Source organism: Tasmannia lanceolata, unplaced genomic scaffold (assembly GCF_043159265.1).
Source record: "Tasmannia lanceolata isolate RefF3 unplaced genomic scaffold, GAP_Taslan_0.1 ptg000025l, whole genome shotgun sequence".
Lineage (NCBI taxonomy): Eukaryota > Viridiplantae > Streptophyta > Magnoliopsida > Canellales > Winteraceae > Tasmannia > Tasmannia lanceolata.
The window spans coordinates 3,839,408-3,858,065 of NW_027518702.1; the positions used below are offsets into that span (position 1 = coordinate 3,839,408).

At 43.4% G+C, this 18,658-nt stretch overlaps 1 protein-coding gene across 1 annotated transcript; it reads right to left on the reverse strand.

The window, feature by feature from the left end:
- Positions 1-16,276: 16,276 nt before the first annotated feature.
- On the reverse strand, positions 16,277-18,658 carry LOC143858279 (uncharacterized). The gene is made up of 7 exons (XM_077368927.1): positions 18,068-18,658; positions 17,851-17,988; positions 17,717-17,773; positions 16,765-17,621; positions 16,591-16,678; positions 16,411-16,509; positions 16,277-16,327 (listed from the first exon to the last, which is right to left on the reverse strand). The coding sequence occupies exons 1-7, from the start codon at positions 18,656-18,658 to the stop codon at positions 16,277-16,279; spliced, it is 1,881 nt and encodes a 626-aa protein (XP_077225042.1).

Sequence of the window (18,658 nt, forward strand, 5' to 3'; positions counted from 1 at the left end):
GGTGAGGACGCGCCTAGTGCCGACGTCGTCCCAGAGTTTCTTCGCCTTATCCCCAGTGAAATAGGACTTGGCCACAACCTCGGCAGCCACAGCCTTGGCCTTGGACTTCTTCCGTGAAGGCCCTTCTTCGTCGGGAACTTCTTCACGAACGTATTCGGGGTCTTCAACTTGGGAGGAGCCTCCGATGTTGAGATTTTTGGTTTTAGGAGGCATGGTGACAGGAAATATGGATGGAGACAAAAGTGATATGTAAAGTAGAAAAGAAATAGCCCTAAAATGGAGGCCAATAAGAGAAATAGAGAAGGGAAGAAAGAAAAAACGAAAAAGGGGTGAAATGCTAGGGTTTTAGGAAGAAGAGAGGGATTTGGAAGGGAGAAGCGGGTTTTGGAGGAAGATGTAGGGAGAAAATGACGGAACGAAAGAAAAAGTGGACTTACGGTTTCAAGAGAAGTGGTTTAGGTATAGGGAAAGAAGAGAAGAAAAGTGAAGTAAAAAAAAGGAACCGGGTCCAGGGTTATGAAGCTCCTGGGCCGATTCTCGGAGTTCCGAGACACTGTGTCGGACTTCCGAGAACAAAAGAAATTTTTTTTTCCATTGCCCGAATCTCGGAGTTCCGAGAATTACTCTCGGAACTCCGACAATTTCCGGTTTCTTGTATATGCTACTGGAACGAATCTCGGACTTCCGAGAAATGTTCTCGGAGCTCCGAGAATATACAGGTTTTTTTTTAGGCTACTGGAACGAATCTCGGAGTTCCGAGCAAATTTCTCGGAGCTCTGAGAATAGACAGGTTTTTTTTTTAGGCTACTGGAACGAATCTCGGAGTTCCGAGAAAATTTCTCGGAGCTCCGAGAATATACAGGTTTTTTTTAGGCTACTGGACCGAATCTCGGAGTTCCGAGAAATTTTCTCGGAGCTCCGAGAATATACAGGTTTTTTTTTAGGCTACTGGAACGAATCTCGGAGTTCCGAGAATATACAGGTTTTTTTTTTTTGGCTACTGGAACGACTCTCGGAGTTCCGAGAATTTTCTCGGAGCTCCGAGAATATACAGGTTTTTTTTTAGGCTACGGGTACGAATCTCGGAGTTCCGAGAAAATTTGTCGGAGCTCCGAGAATAGACGGTTGTTTTCACATTATACTGGACCGAATCTCGGAGTTCCGAGACATTGTCTCGGAATTCCGAGAATCCTTGGAGGTTCCATTTTAGGATCTGCTAACCCATTTATTTTATATTTTTATTTTGTATGAATTGTCTTTTCGTACACAAACTATTGAAATTGTGGCCCATCAAATGGACGTTATGGATCATCCTATGGTGTGGGGTGGAAAGTCCATTTGGAAAGAAGAGGGTGGGTGTTGTAAGAAATTAAGTGTGCAATTTATGAACAACTTTGAGGAAGAATTTTTTTCTTACCAACAGTTCAACCAACCAAACAAAACCGGAAAAGCACAAAAAACAGGGGTCCCATTGCCAACTATGACGATGAAAATATAAAGTAGAGAGAATAACCACAATTACAAATAAATCATATTTCCATCCAATAGAAATATAAATTCCCCCAAAACTTTATGAACAAATATTTGATGATTTTCAAAGACCTTTACCATATTTCGCAATGAACCCAATGCCACAAACACCATCACTTCACAGAACTTGATTTTTCATTACAAATACATAGTTGTCAGTATGCTGAGATACAAACAAACCCTCCCTCTGTGTCTCTACACCCTGCTTTCTGTCCTACACATATGCGCCCAACAAATAAATGTAGCCCATTTTACCCCATTTTGCTTACAAATACACAGAAAACTTCACTGGAAAGACCATCAATGTCCACCATGTTTACAACATCCATCAGAACTTGAAGAGAGGTTCTTCATTTTTCAGTCATATATCCCCCTTAAGGAAATCACCACAGTCCCCAAACTCTCCGCGCAAGAATCTTTCGCAGAGCTGCAGCCGATAAGCGGGAATGTCAGACTTGCTGAAAGTAAATGGATCATTTGCATACAGATGGTCGATCGCTTTAAGCACGAACAAACCACAGTCGAACCTGCATAACAACAGTTGTATTGAGCGAATCAAAATCATAGCCTAGAAAAATAAACATTTAAATATACTAATATACTGACCCATTGGCCTGTTGTGGGAAATTTTCCATCTGCGCATGCGCATATTGAAAGTGGTCTATATCACAGCCCCTTTCCTTTAAGTACTCCTTCAACAACACAACCTGCAAGTGGTTAACATTGACAGGTTTAGGAAACAAAAGTGTTATACGTATAGATTTATAAGTAGGAAAACATTAAAGATGCTGTGGAACCAGATCCGGGACGGGGCGGAGGGACGTGCCCCCACGCGCGTCTCGGGATCATCCACGTGAAGGAGAGCCCCACCAAGGAACCCTCGAAAGAGTGCCCCTCACAGCATGAGCGGCGATGTAAAGTGAGATACCTCTCGATTCGGGGACTAGCCCGGATTCGAGACGCACCTTAAGCAAAGAAAGAGTCGCCATCCAAGGAAGTGGGCCCTGGATCCCATGCTGTGCTCTGTCGCAACAGATAACCAGAGATACAAAGGGTTCGTGCCTGATGACGAATGGGGAAGGGATTAGGCGCCCCCAATTCGCCCAAGTGCTAGCACCTGGTCTCTTATGCCATTTATTATTAATTTTGAAGAGTTTTGGGAGAAAATCATGTGAAATAGGAACGAATATCTCCGAGATAACGTCTAGCTAATCATGCATGTCTCGGAGATGAATAAGAAGCACACACAAAAGAAATGAAAGATATGTCGCCTAAGAATAGTTAGATTATATGTGACATGCCTAATTGGTGTCTAAGTTCTGGTGGACAAGCACATGCATGCTACAGCTAAAGGTATAGGATCTGTACATGAAAATAAGAAAACACAGCAAAATACGCAACACACGACTCAACAAGACAAATCCTAAAATTCTAATGTAGGACTTGACTCGGACCAGGATGGCCATCCATCCTAGCTGCACTACGTATCCCGGCCTCGGGAAGAATCAGAGCCAACGTAGTTCGGTGTCCTATGCTAAACTACAATGCCTAAACCTCTAGGACCGCTATCCTAGACTCGATCAACTAGACTCGACTAGTTTTTAAAGCTTTTTGTGCGATTGCTTAAATTCAAGTGGATTGTGATTTTTAGGACTCTCTATATGTCCTAACTAATGCAGGTTGTTTAGCCTTAAGCTAATGCAGGTGGGCCCTACATCCTATGTGTATCTAGGCTGTGCAACATAAAGAAAACCATGGGCTGACTATATGCTTCCTAGTCTAGCCATCGGTTCGACTAAGTGTCTGACCGATCGACTCGAGGCCTCCTAACTCTAGGGACACTCACACGACAGGACACACCACATCAATACAAATCAAGACCGACTCCTAACTCTAAAACACCCTAAATATCTAGGACAGACTCCTAACTCTAGGGGAAGATCTTTTTGAAAAGGTTTTGAAGTTTTTTGTATTTTTTGGAGGTTTTGAAGTTATGAAAAATGGTGAAAGTTGTGAGAAATATTTACAAAAAAATGGTGACTGAAAATGGTGAAAGGGTGTAAAAATGGTGTCTAAAAATGGTGACGAAAAGAGTGGAAAAAATAATGGTGTGACTGCACTCAGGATGCCAGCAGCACGCCTGAGCTGCCTACGTACCCCTCAGCTAGGGATCAAGCCATCCGTAGTTCGGACCAGAATTCCTAACTACTCTGCACATGACTCAAGATTTTTTTTGAAATTTTGATTTTTAAAATGTTTTTGGATTTTGAATTGTTTTTGAGATGTTTTTGAATTTTCAAGTGTTTTTTGGAAATGTTTTTATTGTTTTTTGACACCAGAGAATAAAATCCTATCATCATACGGGTAGGGAGACTTCTGGAATCCCGCAAAGGTTGGATAGCATCCTATGCTTTGCGGGGGAACGAACAGGAAAATAACTCGGCAAGGGTTGGACAGCATCCTATACCTTGCAGGAGCGGGTAAAGATCACGACTTGATGAGAGGATGGACAGAATCCTAACCCCTATGATGATAGGAAAAACTCCTGGACTGACTGAAGGACTGACTCCTGTGCTGAAGACTGTTATAATTACTATTTATAATTACTATACAAGATTACTATTCAAACTACTATTCATAATTACTATTTATAGGTACTATTCAAAACTACTATTCATAATTACTATTTATAAGTACTATTCAAAACTACTATTCATAATTACTATTTATAAGAACTATTCAAAACTACTATTCATAGTAGGACTCGTTGATGTGGGACTCGTTGATGTGGGACCCGCTGTTGTGGGACCTGCTGCGGGACCCGCTGTGGGACCTACTGATGTGGGACCCGCTGTGGGACCCGCTGTGGGACCCGCTGTGGGACCCGCTGTGGGACCCGCGGATGTGGGACCCGCTGTGGGACCCACTGATGTGGGACCCGCTGTGGGACCTGATGTGGGACCCGCGGATGTGGGACCCGCTGTGGGACCCGCTGATGTGGGACCCGCTGTGGGACCCACTGATATGGGACCCGCTGTAGGACCTACTGATGTGGGACCCGCTGTGGGACCCGTGTAGTGCAAAGAATGAATAATTAAAAAATAAAAAAAAATGAACTTACGCCACAAAAGATCCAGGAAGGTGTTGACAGAGTCGTGCTTGTGTGGGGCCCGCTGATGTGGGGCCCGCTGGAGGTGGGGTGGAGGAGATGGGGATGCCGGTGGAGCTCCAGTGGTTGGTTGGGAGGATGCCGGAGAAGGTGGCCGGAATCCGGTTGGGTTGCCGGAGGAGAAGACCCTTCCTCTCTCTCTCTGCAGATCTCTGTCTCTCTCTCCCTCTCTCTGCAGATCTCCCTCTCTCTCTCCCTCTCTATCTCTCTACCTCTCTCTGCAGATCTCTCTCTCTCTACAGATCTCTCTCTCTCTCCCTTTCTCTGCAGATCTCTCTCTCTCTCTACAGATCTCTCTCTCTCTCTCTCTCTCTCTCCCTTTCTCTGCAGATCTCTCTCTCTCTCTACAGAGCTCTCTCTCTCTCTCTCCCTTTCTCTGCAGATCTCTCTCTCTCTCTCTCTCTCTGGTTTTTCTTCTACTGTCGTTTCTTCTTTCTTTTTTTTTTCTGTCTGCAGAGGGTTGGCGACCAGAAGAACTCCTCCAATGGTTTTTTTTTTTTTTTATATTATTCTGGTTTGACGAAAGAGGGGTGGTAGGTGAAGAAAATGAGGGGGAAATGAAGAAAAAAAGGAAAGGGAGGGGGGACAGTGATGATGGTTTTTTGTTTTTTTTTTTTTTTCGTCAAATGGGAGGTGCGGGCTCAAGAAAAGAAAAAAAGGGGGGACAATCATGATGGGTTTTTATTTTATATTATATATATATATTTATATATGTAAAAGAAACCGACGATTCTCCTCTCTCTCTCTGTAAAATCGATTTTTATTTTATTATTATTATTTTTTTATTTTATAAAAACAGGGTGGTGATATTGGCACTACCAATATTGATGGGCGCACTATTGGCGGAAAAATTGATGGGCGCACCATCCAATCGTGTCTTATTCAAAATCTGCTCTGCACCGTTCCAGGATAATTCACCCCCCTTTTCTGGTTTACACTACGGTCCTTTCTCTGCTCGTTCGCTAGGCAAACGTACTCGGATTTTGACGAAATTTTGCGGGGACCTAGCTGGGACCCTAACTTACCTTGGGGAGAAATTTGGAGTCCTAAAGCATTGGTTTGATGGGGTTTTGCATAAAATTGGAAGGGTTTAGGGCACGGTCAAAATGGGGTGTCTACAGATGCCCCTCTTTGGCAGAGCGTGCTTGTCGCGCGAATGTCAAAGCTGAACAGACAACACATTTTGACTGGCCCAAAATCAGAGGGTTTTGAATGAAAAGGATTTTGATTATTGGCTTGATGCTCTCAAAGATGCTCTCAGAGAGACTTTCGTTTTAAAATTTCACATTCAACATGACTTAATATTAATTTGGTGAAATGCTGGACACATAACTCAGCATTCAAAACATATTGGTGAGATAGCCTCCCACCAGAGAAATAACTCGAGTAACACATCAGTCACACTCGAGTAACACATCGGTCACACAGGTATTCCTGACTCCGCACTTGGGTGACGGCACACTGTGGAACGACGGACCATGACTTGACAACAAAATAACTAGAGAGAGTTGTTGTCCAGCTTTTCACCAAATTAGACAAGGAAGAACAACAGTTGAATGAAAATTTTGATCAGGGGTCCATGGTAATAAGCCATGAAGAGCCTTGCAGAAAACGAGGGTCCACGGTGGTGAACTGTGAAGAGCCAAGCAAACGGGAATCGAGGGTCCATGGTAGTAAGCCACGAAGAGCCTCGCGGAACGAAATTTATTTATATTTTTTTATTTTTAGGAAACTAGAAATCGAGGGTCCACGGCAACAAACCGCGAAGAGCAAAGCCATAATCCGGGGTCCGTGGTAATAAGCCACGAAGAACCTTGCAAGAAAGATATTGAGTGATTAATGGATTAGAAAAACTGAGAATCAAGGGTTCATAGCCATAAGCTATGAAGAGCCAAGAAGTAATCGAGGGTCCACGGTGACCAGCCGTGAAGAGCCACGCAATGAATCTAGGGTCCATGGCAAGAAACCATGAAGAGCCCAGCAGAAAGGAATTTAGGGTCCACGGCAATACTCCGTGAAGAGCCAAACATTGAATTTGGGGTCCATGACAATAAGCCATGAAGAGCCCAACATGCAGAAACAAATGATATGTAAAAGATATGAATGGAATGACTATGAATAGTGGGTCCATGATATTTCTGGAAGGACATATCACGAAGAGCCAATCGGGGAGCATGGGTCCGTAGTATACCTGAATGGTAGACCATGAAGAGCCAAGAAGTAATCGAGGGTCCACGGCAACAAACCGTGAAGAGCCACGCAATGAATCTAAGGTCCATGGCAAGAAACCATGAAGAGCCCAGCAGAAAGGAATCAAGGGTCCACGGCAATACTCCGTGAAGAGCCAAACATTGAATTTGGGGTCCATGACAATAAGCCATGAAGAGCCCAACATGCAGAAACAAATGACATGTAAAAGATATGAATGGAATGACTATGAATAGTGGGTCCATGATATTTCTGGAAGGACATATCACGAAGAGCCAATCGGGGAGCATGGGTCCGTAGTATACCTGAATGGTAGACCATGAAGAGCCAAGAAGTAATCGAGGGTCCACGGCAACAAACCGTGAAGAGCCACGCAATGAATCTAAGGTCCATGGCAATAAGCCACGAAGAGCCTAGAATGAAATTTGGGGTCCATGACAATAAGCCACGAAGAGCCCAACAAGAATAACAAGTAATGGAGATGAATGAAATGAGCATGGAGAGCGGGTCCATGATATATCCTAAAGGACAGATCACGAAGAGCCAATCGGGGAGCATGGGTCCGTAGTATACCTGAATGGTAGACCATGAAGAGCCAAGAAGTAATCGAGGGTCCACGGCAACAAACCGTGAAGAGCCACGCAATGAATCTAAGGTCCATGGCAATAAGCCACGAAGAGCCTAGAATGAAATTTGGGGTCCATGACAATAAGCCACGAAGAGCCCAACAAGAATAACAAGTAATGGAGATGAATGAAATGAGCATGGAGAGCGGGTCCATGATATATCCTAAAGGACAGATCACGAAGAGCCATTCAGGGAGCAAGGGTCCATGATGTGCCTGCCTGACAAACCACGAAGAGCCTTGGAAGGACAGTGATATTGCTGAGAATTGATTGATTTCGAATGATGATTTTTTTTTTTAGACTGATTGCCTCTTGCCGAGGAAATTGGGAGTATGAGTTCCTTGCTGAGAATTGGACTCAGATAACTTGCAGGGATTTGGATATTGACCATTTTTTCTGATTTTGCCGGGGATTGAAGGCTGCGCGAGCAAATTCTAGACTCCGCTTGGGAAACTGATTTTCTTAGAGAATTGACTCTTCTGAAGAGAGGACTCAACTGAGGAGTTTAGAGGTTAGGCTTGAGATGTGCTTGTACCCCTCTTATCCTTACTTGCTTGAGACATTGTTACTGATTGCCTTTGTGCGCTTGACATCTTTTATGACGTAAGTCATAAAAGATGCCCCTAGTATATTGTGTTTCCATGACAGGAGTTTTAAGAAGGCAAGACAATGATGGTTGAAGAAAAGATGTTTCGTTTCATGAAGGCTTGAGGATGCAAAGTTTTTTTTTTTTTGTATGGAGAGAATAGGACAATAACCATGATGGCTGAGTCTGAAAATCTCTTCTTTCGCATGGCTCACTTTTGGAGGCTTAAGGTCTCGGGTAGGTTTGAACAAGATGTCTCCCGCCCCTTCTGATACCTAAACCAGGATTTACTCTGAATTTTCTTCGCATTTTGGAGGACACACTCCCATTCTTCCAGCACCTGACAGTTTGGACTTTGCAAGGAAAGGGAACACAAATATGAAGGAGGAACAGATTTCCAAGGACTCAATCAAAGAAGACTCTTATTGCTCGAAGGACTCGACTCGCTTTCGACTTCGCTCTTGGATCTGATGTGTCATTTTTTAAGGGTATGGCTTAGTCACTCTTAGAGTATTTCGAAGACCGTGTCAAGAGGCACTACTCTCCTTTTTCGGTGTTTAGGTCATGGTTATTATCCCTTTTGGATTGCTCGGTTTCAATGCCCTCAGTTTAGAGGAATGTTAAAGTAAGCTTGCTGGCACTACTTGGACCCCGAGATTTTACGCTGGTTGAAGGCTGTTTCTCCATCTCAATGATTCGCTTTTTTGTTGGAAGTCATTGCCATTGATCAGATTGCCTTTTCAGGTTTTCAATCTGACGGACCGCTTGCCCTAACTTTTGCCTGGTTCGCCCTTTCGGGTTTTCAATCCAGCGGGCTCGATACCCTAACTTTTGCCTAACCCGACTTTTCAGTTGTCAACTTAGCGGGTGAATGACCCTAAATTTTGCCTAGACCGCCCTCTCGGGTTTTCAGCCTAGCGGGTCTTCAGACTCCATCGTTTTTTTTTTTTTTTTACTTTGAACCTCTGCTTGTTCACCAGAAGGACTTTCTAGGCGGGATTGGGTTCAAAAGGGTTGGATATTTCCTTTGGATTTCAAAGTTTCAACCGAACCTGGATTGGTCAGGTTGCCTAAGTACCCCAAAAATGGAGGATCAGGTCCGCGTAGTTTGCTGGGGTTTGGAACACAATGATTTGGCTTTAAGCTCAAAAGTTGAAAGGGAATAATTTGATTTTTATTCCAAAGGTTGAAAGGGAATAATTTGACTTTTATTCCAAAGGTTGAAAGGGAATAATTTGACTTTTATTCCAAAGGTTGAAAGGGAATAATTTGACTTTTATTCCAAAGGTTGACCGAACCTGAATTGATCAGGTTGCCTACGTACCCTATAGAAAGGGATCAGGTCAGACGTAGTTCGAAACGAACTACCCCTGGTTTGTGGGTGTTTGAAAAGAATGTTTGATTTTGTTGAGGCTCAAAGGTGTTTGCAAAAGGATTTTTCAAACTTGGGATTTTTGGCGTTTAAAGCGCAGGCGTCCAAGGATGGCCTTCTGGTGTTTTGGCATACAAGCTTTTTGAATGGCTAAGGTTCAATGGCTTTGAACTTTTTTCTCTTTTTTTTTTAGGAGTCTGGCGGCATTTCCTGGCAAGACTTCATCTGTACTGCGCAAACTTGACTGATTGAATTCCCACTTTGTCTTTGGGATCTTGCACTGATGCTCAGTATTCTAAGACTCAGGGTCTTCTCTATATGCTGAAGATGCTTTAAAACCGACTCAAATTCTCGGGATTCTGATATTTCTAAGGAGTTGACGTGGGGCATGCTCCCTTCTCCTTTCGTCTCTGGATTCTATCTTTCTTTTTTTGTTCATTTGAAATGCGGGAATGCCCTTACCCTTTGATTACTTTGACTTAGAATTCCATCGTAATGTATAGCCCAAGTATTCTTTTTGGGGTTCATGTTCTATGCTCATGACTTTGTTGTCCGAAAGTCTTCTCTCAATTTTTCATTAACTTCACTTGATATCTGGTATTCTTCGTTTGAAATTTTTGCTTTTTCGACCCGATGTCTGAAGCTGTGGGTGACTTACGTTGAACAATGCCAAGGCACGCTTCTGGTTTATCCTCATAGGACCAAGCAACACTTATTTGAACCCTCTAAATAGGTTTATCGACTCTTTGCACTCTTCGGGAGATTTTGCCAATCCTTATTTCCCGAGTTTCGGATTTCGATACCACTATCCACGGTATCAATTTCATCTTCAAGTGGCTTTGCTCGACGCTCTTCCTCTCGTTTGATTATCTTTCAAATCTCGAGGAGAATTTCATCGGCATCCTCATTCGAGGAGGGTGTCTTAATTTGTTTATTAACATTAGATCCAAGAGTGAACATATACAAGAATATTGACGACACTGGAATCAAATGTTCTTTTCATTGAATGTTTGAAGTACATACAATGATATAGGCTCTCCATCAAATTCAGCAAAAGATTGGACATTGGCTCACAATGAGAGAGACCGGTAAACACAACATACTTAGAATTGATACTGACATGGTCAGACTTACCAACTTTGACAGGAGGGTTGGTATACACACTTCAAAACAAATTTCAAAGATGAGACACTTTATCGGAGGCAACGGATTGGCGCTGAAAGTTCAAGGACAACGTGCCTTCATTAATGGCGATAATGATTGGAAAGAGTAATCCTAGAGTTAGAATCTCAGAAGGGAGGGCCTCTTCGGTTTCTGTTGACCCAGCTCAAATTGTTCTTTGGCACCTGACAATGGCAAGGCTTTCTCTGGTATGATGTTTTCAAGGAGTTCAAGCTCTGATATTTTTCTTTTCTCTTCCCAATCATTTTCCAGCCCAGAGGTGGTACAGGTAAAGGTGGTAAGATATATGAAGGGTTGAATGGGTGAAATGGTTCCCATGGTGGGTGTAGGAGGTGCAACACGGTTAGGTGTAGGGTTCTTGGAAGCATTTGAGTTCGAGAAGACTGAGGGGATCCCTGTCTATCAGGTCTTGAATGTCATCATCGTCTCTCTCATTTCTGTCAAGATGAGATTTTCAGTGTACTCGGCCATCTGGGCAATGTGAGAGGAAAAAGGTACAGCAGACTGGCTAGACCAAGCGAGTTTAGAAATGAAAGCTCTTTTGGGGTTGATGGGAGACGAGTGACTAAGACTCCTTTCATGGACACCACAAACACTAAGCTCAATGAGAATTAATCACATGGCAATGCAATGCGCAAGTTGAGACAAAAGGTAGCACCAATACATCCTTCCGTTGGGTAAAATCCGACAGCATAACAACTGTACATAAAGATGTGGTACGGCAAGTACATGGTTTGTCAACAAGCCAAAAAGGATGATGATCACACTCAAGGTATTTGGAGAAAATTCGACAGCATAACGGCTATACCAGGAGATGTGGTAAGGTAAGCACATAGTTTGTCAATGAACCCAAAAGGATAATGATTACGTTCAAGGGTTCTGAAAAGAATCAGCAGCATGACGGCTATACTAGGAGGGTCTCAGCAACTAAACATGAAGAGTATGCCGTCATGATCAAGATAAAGCAGGGCTCTCAGCAAGAACACACACTCCGATAATGATAATGGCAAGATAGACTCACAATCGACATGTGGAACACGGTCTGATCAGGATCAATCAAATGATCAAGCTCACGGAAGACAGATCATGACTAAAAGAGCCAAGAATCTGATGATAATCCACAGAATGGATAGATGGGGAAAAATTGATTAGATTAGAAGGAAACCTAACTAAGAAGCAAGCCCTAATCTAATAATAAATATATACATATATATATATATATACATCCTAACCAGGGGCACCAACCCTAGTCTAATCTAGCGCAGCCAAGAAAATCTTGACCCAGAAGTGTCTGTGAGTGTACTAGATAACGCGGCGGGTAACCACGGTGTGACTTACCCTTCTACACTACATGGGTAGGCTGACTTCTATCCTAGGCTTACATATGCTGGTCGCACATGTTCGTCCTATATGAGTACATATATATAGTGTCCTAGCAAGGGTTCCCTAATTTTGGTTCTAAAGGGAGAAACTAATATATATACATAATATAATGAAATAAAAGTAGGGCCCCGGCATTTCTGCAGGGTACTATGCTTATGACCATACCCTTGATGTATAACGCCAGCACACCCAGCATTATACAAAGTATGTTCATTGCTCATCGGCTGCTGTAGAACACCAGCACACCCAGTGTCTACGGCTGCAGCTCCGGCGCATAGCTCGGAAATAGATACAACGGTTCCCATCTGGTACGCGTCATATCTATTCCCTGAGGCCAATAATGAAAATGATGAAAGAAATAAAGAATATGACAATGTATGATGTGCGATGTGTGAATCCCTTGTTTTATTTACGCGCCTACTTGGTGCCCCTGGATTTCTAACGATAAAGTTCCCATTTAACTCGATTTTGGCCCAAATTTCCTCAAAATTAGTAACAATGGCATTTTTACAGAGTTAGGCAATGTTTCAAGAAATCCCCAGCAGAGTCGCCAGCCTGTGGAACCAGATCCGGGACGGGGCGGAGGGACGTGCCCCCACGCGCGTCTCGGGATCATCCACGTGAAGGAGAGCCCCACCAAGGAACCCTCGAAAGAGTGCCCCTCACAGCATGAGCGGCGATGTAAAGTGAGATACCTCTCGATTCGGGGACTAGCCCGGATTCGAGACGCACCTTAAGCAAAGAAAGAGTCGCCATCCAAGGAAGTGGGCCCTGGATCCCATGCTGTGCTCTGTCGCAACAGATAACCAGAGATACAAAGGGTTCGTGCCTGATGACGAATGGGGAAGGGATTAGGCGCCCCCAATTCGCCCAAGTGCTAGCACCTGGTCTCTTATGCCATTTATTATTAATTTTGAAGAGTTTTGGGAGAAAATCATGTGAAATAGGAACGAATATCTCCGAGATAACGTCTAGCTAATCATGCATGTCTCGGAGATGAATAAGAAGCACACACAAAAGAAATGAAAGATATGTCGCCTAAGAATAGTTAGATTATATGTGACATGCCTAATTGGTGTCTAAGTTCTGGTGGACAAGCACATGCATGCTACAGCTAAAGGTATAGGATCTGTACATGAAAATAAGAAAACACAACAAAATACGCAACACACGACTCAACAAGACAAATCCTAAAATTCTAATGTAGGACTTGACTCGGACCAGGATGGCCATCCATCCTAGCTGCACTACGTATCCCGGCCTCGGGAAGAATCAGAGCCAACGTAGTTCGGTGTCCTATGCTAAACTACAATGCCTAAACCTCTAGGACCGCTATCCTAGACTCGATCAACTAGACTCGACTAGTTTTTAAAGCTTTTTGTGCGATTGCTTAAATTCAAGTGGATTGTGATTTTTAGGACTCTCTATATGTCCTAACTAATGCAGGTTGTTTAGCCTTAAGCTAATGCAGGTGGGCCCTACATCCTATGTGTATCTAGGCTGTGCAACATAAAGAAAACCATGGGCTGACTATATGCTTCCTAGTCTAGCCATCGGTTCGACTAAGTGTCTGACCGATCGACTCGAGGCCTCCTAACTCTAGGGACACTCACACGACAGGACACACCACATCAATACAAATCAAGACCGACTCCTAACTCTAAAACACCCTAAATATCTAGGACAGACTCCTAACTCTAGGGGAAGATCTTTTTGAAAAGGTTTTGAAGTTTTTTGTATTTTTTGGAGGTTTTGAAGTTATGAAAAATGGTGAAAGTTGTGAGAAATATTTACAAAAAATGGTGACTGAAAATGGTGAAAGGGTGTAAAAATGGTGTCTAAAAATGGTGACGAAAAGAGTGAAAAAAATAATGGTGTGACTGCACTCAGGATGCCAGCAGCACGCCTGAGCTGCCTACGTACCCCTCAGCTAGGGATCAAGCCATCCGTAGTTCGGACCAGAATTCCTAACTACTCTGCACATGACTCAAGATTTTTTTTGAAATTTTGATTTTTAAAATGTTTTTGGATTTTGAATTGTTTTTGAGATGTTTTTGAATTTTCAAGTGTTTTTTGGAAATGTTTTTATTGTTTTTTGACACCAGAGAATAAAATCCTATCATCATACGGGTAGGGAGACTTCTGAAATCCCGCAAAGGTTGGATAGCATCCTATGCTTTGCGGGGGAACGAACAGGAAAATAACTCGGCAAGGGTTGGACAGCATCCTATACCTTGCAGGAGCGGGTAAAGATCACGACTTGATGAGAGGATGGACAGAATCCTAACCCCTATGATGATAGGAAAAACTCCTGGACTGACTGAAGGACTGACTCCTGTGCTGAAGACTGTTATAATTACTATTTATAATTACTATACAAGATTACTATTCAAAACTACTATTCATAATTACTATTTATAGGTACTATTCAAAACTACTATTCATAATTACTATTTATAAGTACTATTCAAAACTACTATTCATAATTACTATTTATAAGTACTATTCAAAACTACTATTCATAGTAGGACTCGTTGATGTGGGACCCGCTGTTGTGGGACCCGCTGCGGGACCCGCTGTTGTGGGACCCGCTGTGGGACCCGCTGTGGGACCTACTGATGTGGGACCCGCTGTGGGACCCGCTGTGGGACCCGCTTGTGGGACCCGCTGTGGGACCCGCTGTGGGACCCGCTGTGGGACCCACTGATGTGGGACCCGCGGATGTGGGACCCGCTGTGGGACCCGCTGATGTGGGACCCGCTGTGGGACCCACTGATATGGGACCCGCTGTGGGACCCGTGTAGTGCAAAGAATGAATAATTAAAAAATAAAAAAAAATGAACTTACGCCACAAAAGATCCAGGAAGGTGTTGACAGAGTCGTGCTTGTGTGGGGCCCGCTGATGTGGGGCCCGCTGGAGGTGGGGTGGAGGAGATGGGGATGCCGGTGGAGCTCCAGTGGTTGGTTGGGAGGATGCCGGAGAAGGTGGCCGGAATCCGGTTGGGTTGCCGGAGGAGAAGACCCTTCCTCTCTCTCTCTGCAGATCTCTGTCTCTCTCTCCCTCTCTCTGCAGATCTCCCTCTCTCTCTCCCTCTCTATCTCTCTACCTCTCTCTGCAGATCTCTCTCTCTCTCTACAGATCTCTCTCTCTCTCCCTTTCTCTGCAGATCTCTCTCTCTCTCTACAGATCTCTCTCTCTCTCTCTCTCCCTTTCTCTGCAGATCTCTCTCTCTCTCTACAGATCTCTCTCTCTCTCTCTCCCTTTCTCTGCAGATCTCTCTCTCTCTCTCTCTCTCTGGTTTTTCTTCTACTGTCGTTTCTTCTTTCTTTTTTTTTTCTGTCTGCAGAGGGTTGGCGACCAGAAGAACTCCTCCAATGGTTTTTTTTTTTTTTTATATTATTCTGGTTTGACGAAAGAGGGGTGGTAGGTGAAGAAAATGAGGGGGAAATGAAGAAAAAAAGGAAAGGGAGGGGGGACAGTGATGATGGTTTTTTGTTTTTTTTTTTTTTTCGTCAAATGGGAGGTGCGGGCTCAAGAAAAGAAAAAAAGGGGGGACAATCATGATGGGTTTTTATTTTATATTATATATATATATTTATATATGTAAAAGAAACCGACGATTCTCCTCTCTCTCTCTGTAAAATCGATTTTTATTTTATTATTATTATTTTTTTATTTTATAAAAACAGGGTGGTGATATTGGCACTACCAATATTGATGGGCGCACTATTGGCGGAAAAATTGATGGGCGCACCATCCAATCGTGTCTTATTCAAAATCTGCTCTGCACCGTTCCAGGATAATTCACCCCCCTTTTCTGGTTTACACTACGGTCCTTTCTCTGCTCGTTCGCTAGGCAAACGTACTCGGATTTTGACGAAATTTTGCGGGGACCTAGCTGGGACCCTAACTTACCTTGGGGAGAAATTTGGAGTCCTAAAGCATTGGTTTGATGGGGTTTTGCATAAAATTGGAAGGGTTTAGGGCACGGTCAAAATGGGGTGTCTACAGATGCTAACCCACTTACGGTCAATCCTGCTCTTTCCTGGAACTCTATTCCTTTACAGGAATTGCATTCGTGGAAGATTTTGTTGACCATATCGACAATGAGGAGAACCCAATGGTTGTCTTCACATAATGGTAATAGTACCATTTTTACTGCTTCGAGGTGGTGGTTTATAAGTCTACTGTGTAGAGCGTCCTTCGCTGTCCTCCACTTTTATACCCTCTGGACCTCAGTGACTTCGGTCCCTACTGCAGTAAGAGTTCCCTATAAAAAAAAGGAATTCAATGGGATACTACAGATAAAATCTTATGTAAACCTCAATGTGGGATGATAGAAATAACACTTACATGTACCACCGATGGAACGAAGACAATTCCCCCCATTGCAGGATCTGCTAACCCATCGTCGTTGGAGGACTGCACGTGCTTCCCATATATATCGACAATCTTCAAGGAAGAGAAGTAAATGTCAGATGTACATTATTCCCTACAGTAATGTAGAAATTAATGATAAAAAATGACACTTACAGTGCCAGTCAGGTATTGTCTGACATTCCATAGATGTTGTAGGTCTTCAGCTATTAGGTGTACATCATCCGTTTCCATGAGGATATCACTGCAAAATTGTATTAAATTGTTAGTTAATAATTTTCAATTCTGATCAACTTAAATCATGGTATAATATAATTCACATCTACTTGCCTTTTATCATGCTTTAGAAGTCTCTCTATCAGAGCTGTTCTCCTTCCCTTACGCATCTTCCCGTCATCCCCTTTCTTCTTGGGCGGTGGTTTAGGTATGTTGGGGTCCTCCCCCTGTTTCTTCCCTTCCTTCTGCCTCCTCTTTCGGGTCTTCCCTGAATAGTAGGGGCTTTTTCTGGCTCTCCCAGGTTTCCTACTCCTTCCATCCATCTTCACACCCCTCACAATGCTCCCTAATTCGGAATCCACCATCTCATCCCTTACACCACTCACTTTCATCTCAACTTCAATAGATGGTGCCTCTTCCTTGGTCACCTCCATTTCGAACAATCGTTGTAAAGGGTTAAGGATCACCCCGTCTGTGGTGCCGAATATTTCTTCATGTGACTTGGGGTTCTGAGCCGATACATCTATTAGGGTGGCGGCTGCATCCATGTCACATCCAAGGTCAGCTAAATCCGTCCAATCCTCGCACAGCTGCGAAGAGAATCGTGCACCTTGAGATGCATTTTCGCCCTTCCTCTCCTCCTCAACCCCCTCCACCTCAACCCCCTCCATTCTTCCCCCAGTCCCTTCATTTGTTCTCCGCATACGCTCCCATCCTTTTTTCAAATCCTCCTCTTTCTTTCTGACATCTTCCTCTCTTTTTCCAACATCTTCCTCTCTTTTTCTTATTTCTTCCCATGCTGCTGTAATCATCTGCCACTGTCTATCAATTACATCTCCCTCTCTCGCCAAAAATTTTATATGCTTCGACTCATCTTCACTACTTCCTTTCTCCATTTCACTTTCTACTCCCAAAACTATCCCCTCGGATTCCAACTGTTCCTTATCGACTTCCATTGTCTCATCAACATCCTAATGTTTAAACATGACAGTCAATGATCAAATTTAAAAAATCAATAAGTAAAATAAAATAACGTACGCAACATAGTCATGCTCGACTGCATTACCTCATCCTGTAGGTACTGTGACTTCTCTAACAGAGATACTTTCAATGTCACCACCACCTGAATTTTTGGAAAACATAGTCAGTTATCAAGATACTAGTATTGATATATACGTTAACAAAATTTTCATATCTCACCTCCGATTTCTTTATCTGCTTCTGCTCCACTAATCGATATGTCTTTGATTCGTTTGCTTTCCAGTCCCATTTAAGGACACGTGGACGAGCAGTTGGATTGGTGGGAATCCAAAATGTGGTATGCTCGTATAACCATACCTGCATACATACGAAACACCATGTTAATCAAACTATAAACAGCACGGTTAGAATATTAAATGTCATGAGTCCAAATTACCTGAATTACCAACGAGCAGCCACCAAGGTACCTGCCACCCTTGCTGACTCTGTCTAGGTAATCTACGAGCCAGTCATACACTGCCATCGCCCAGTTATAGTTGCCAATGTTTCCTATGTCGTCGATGTAGGGCCAGAAGAGCTCGTCAGCTCGATGTGCGCTTTTTGGGAAAAGGACAGAGGCAAAAAGATGCAGGAGAACATATTTCACTGTCTTCTCTATCGAAACTTTATTGCGTTCTCTAACTAATGCTGTAATTTCATTCTCAATAACCGATGCCTTGACGTTGGCCTCTGGAAATGGCCAGCCAGGCACTTTAGGTTGCGGTTTTGTCCTGTCGAATGACAGAACCCTCACCACGTCCATTCGCTCTCTAGTAAGTGGCAATCCTAATGCCAATGCCACATCTCTTGGAAGGAAGGGGACATTTATACTCCCTAACGTGAACGTGTTAGTGCCGGGAGTCCACTTATCGTGGATAGCTCTTATGAGAGGCTTGTGCATGATAATGTCCTCCATGCCAAACAGATGTCGGAAAGGAGTCTTTTCTATGGCATGAAAATGGACTGGCTTGAACTTTATCCTGTCCAT

What these genes read in the sequence shown, in the direction of transcription:
- LOC143858279 (XM_077368927.1), bottom strand. Translation starts at nt 18,658, where the DNA reads ATGGACAGGATAAAGTTCAAGCCAGTCCATTTTCATGCCATAGAAAAG. An exon ending in CTTCTAAAGCATGATAAAAG is followed by an intron (nt 16,679 to 16,764) that starts GCAAGTAGATGT and finishes ACAATTTTGCAG; the next exon opens with TGATATCCTCATGGAAACGG. An exon ending in GACAATACCTGACTGGCACT is followed by an intron (nt 16,510 to 16,590) that starts GTAAGTGTCATT and finishes TCTTCCTTGAAG; the next exon opens with ATTGTCGATATATATGGGAA.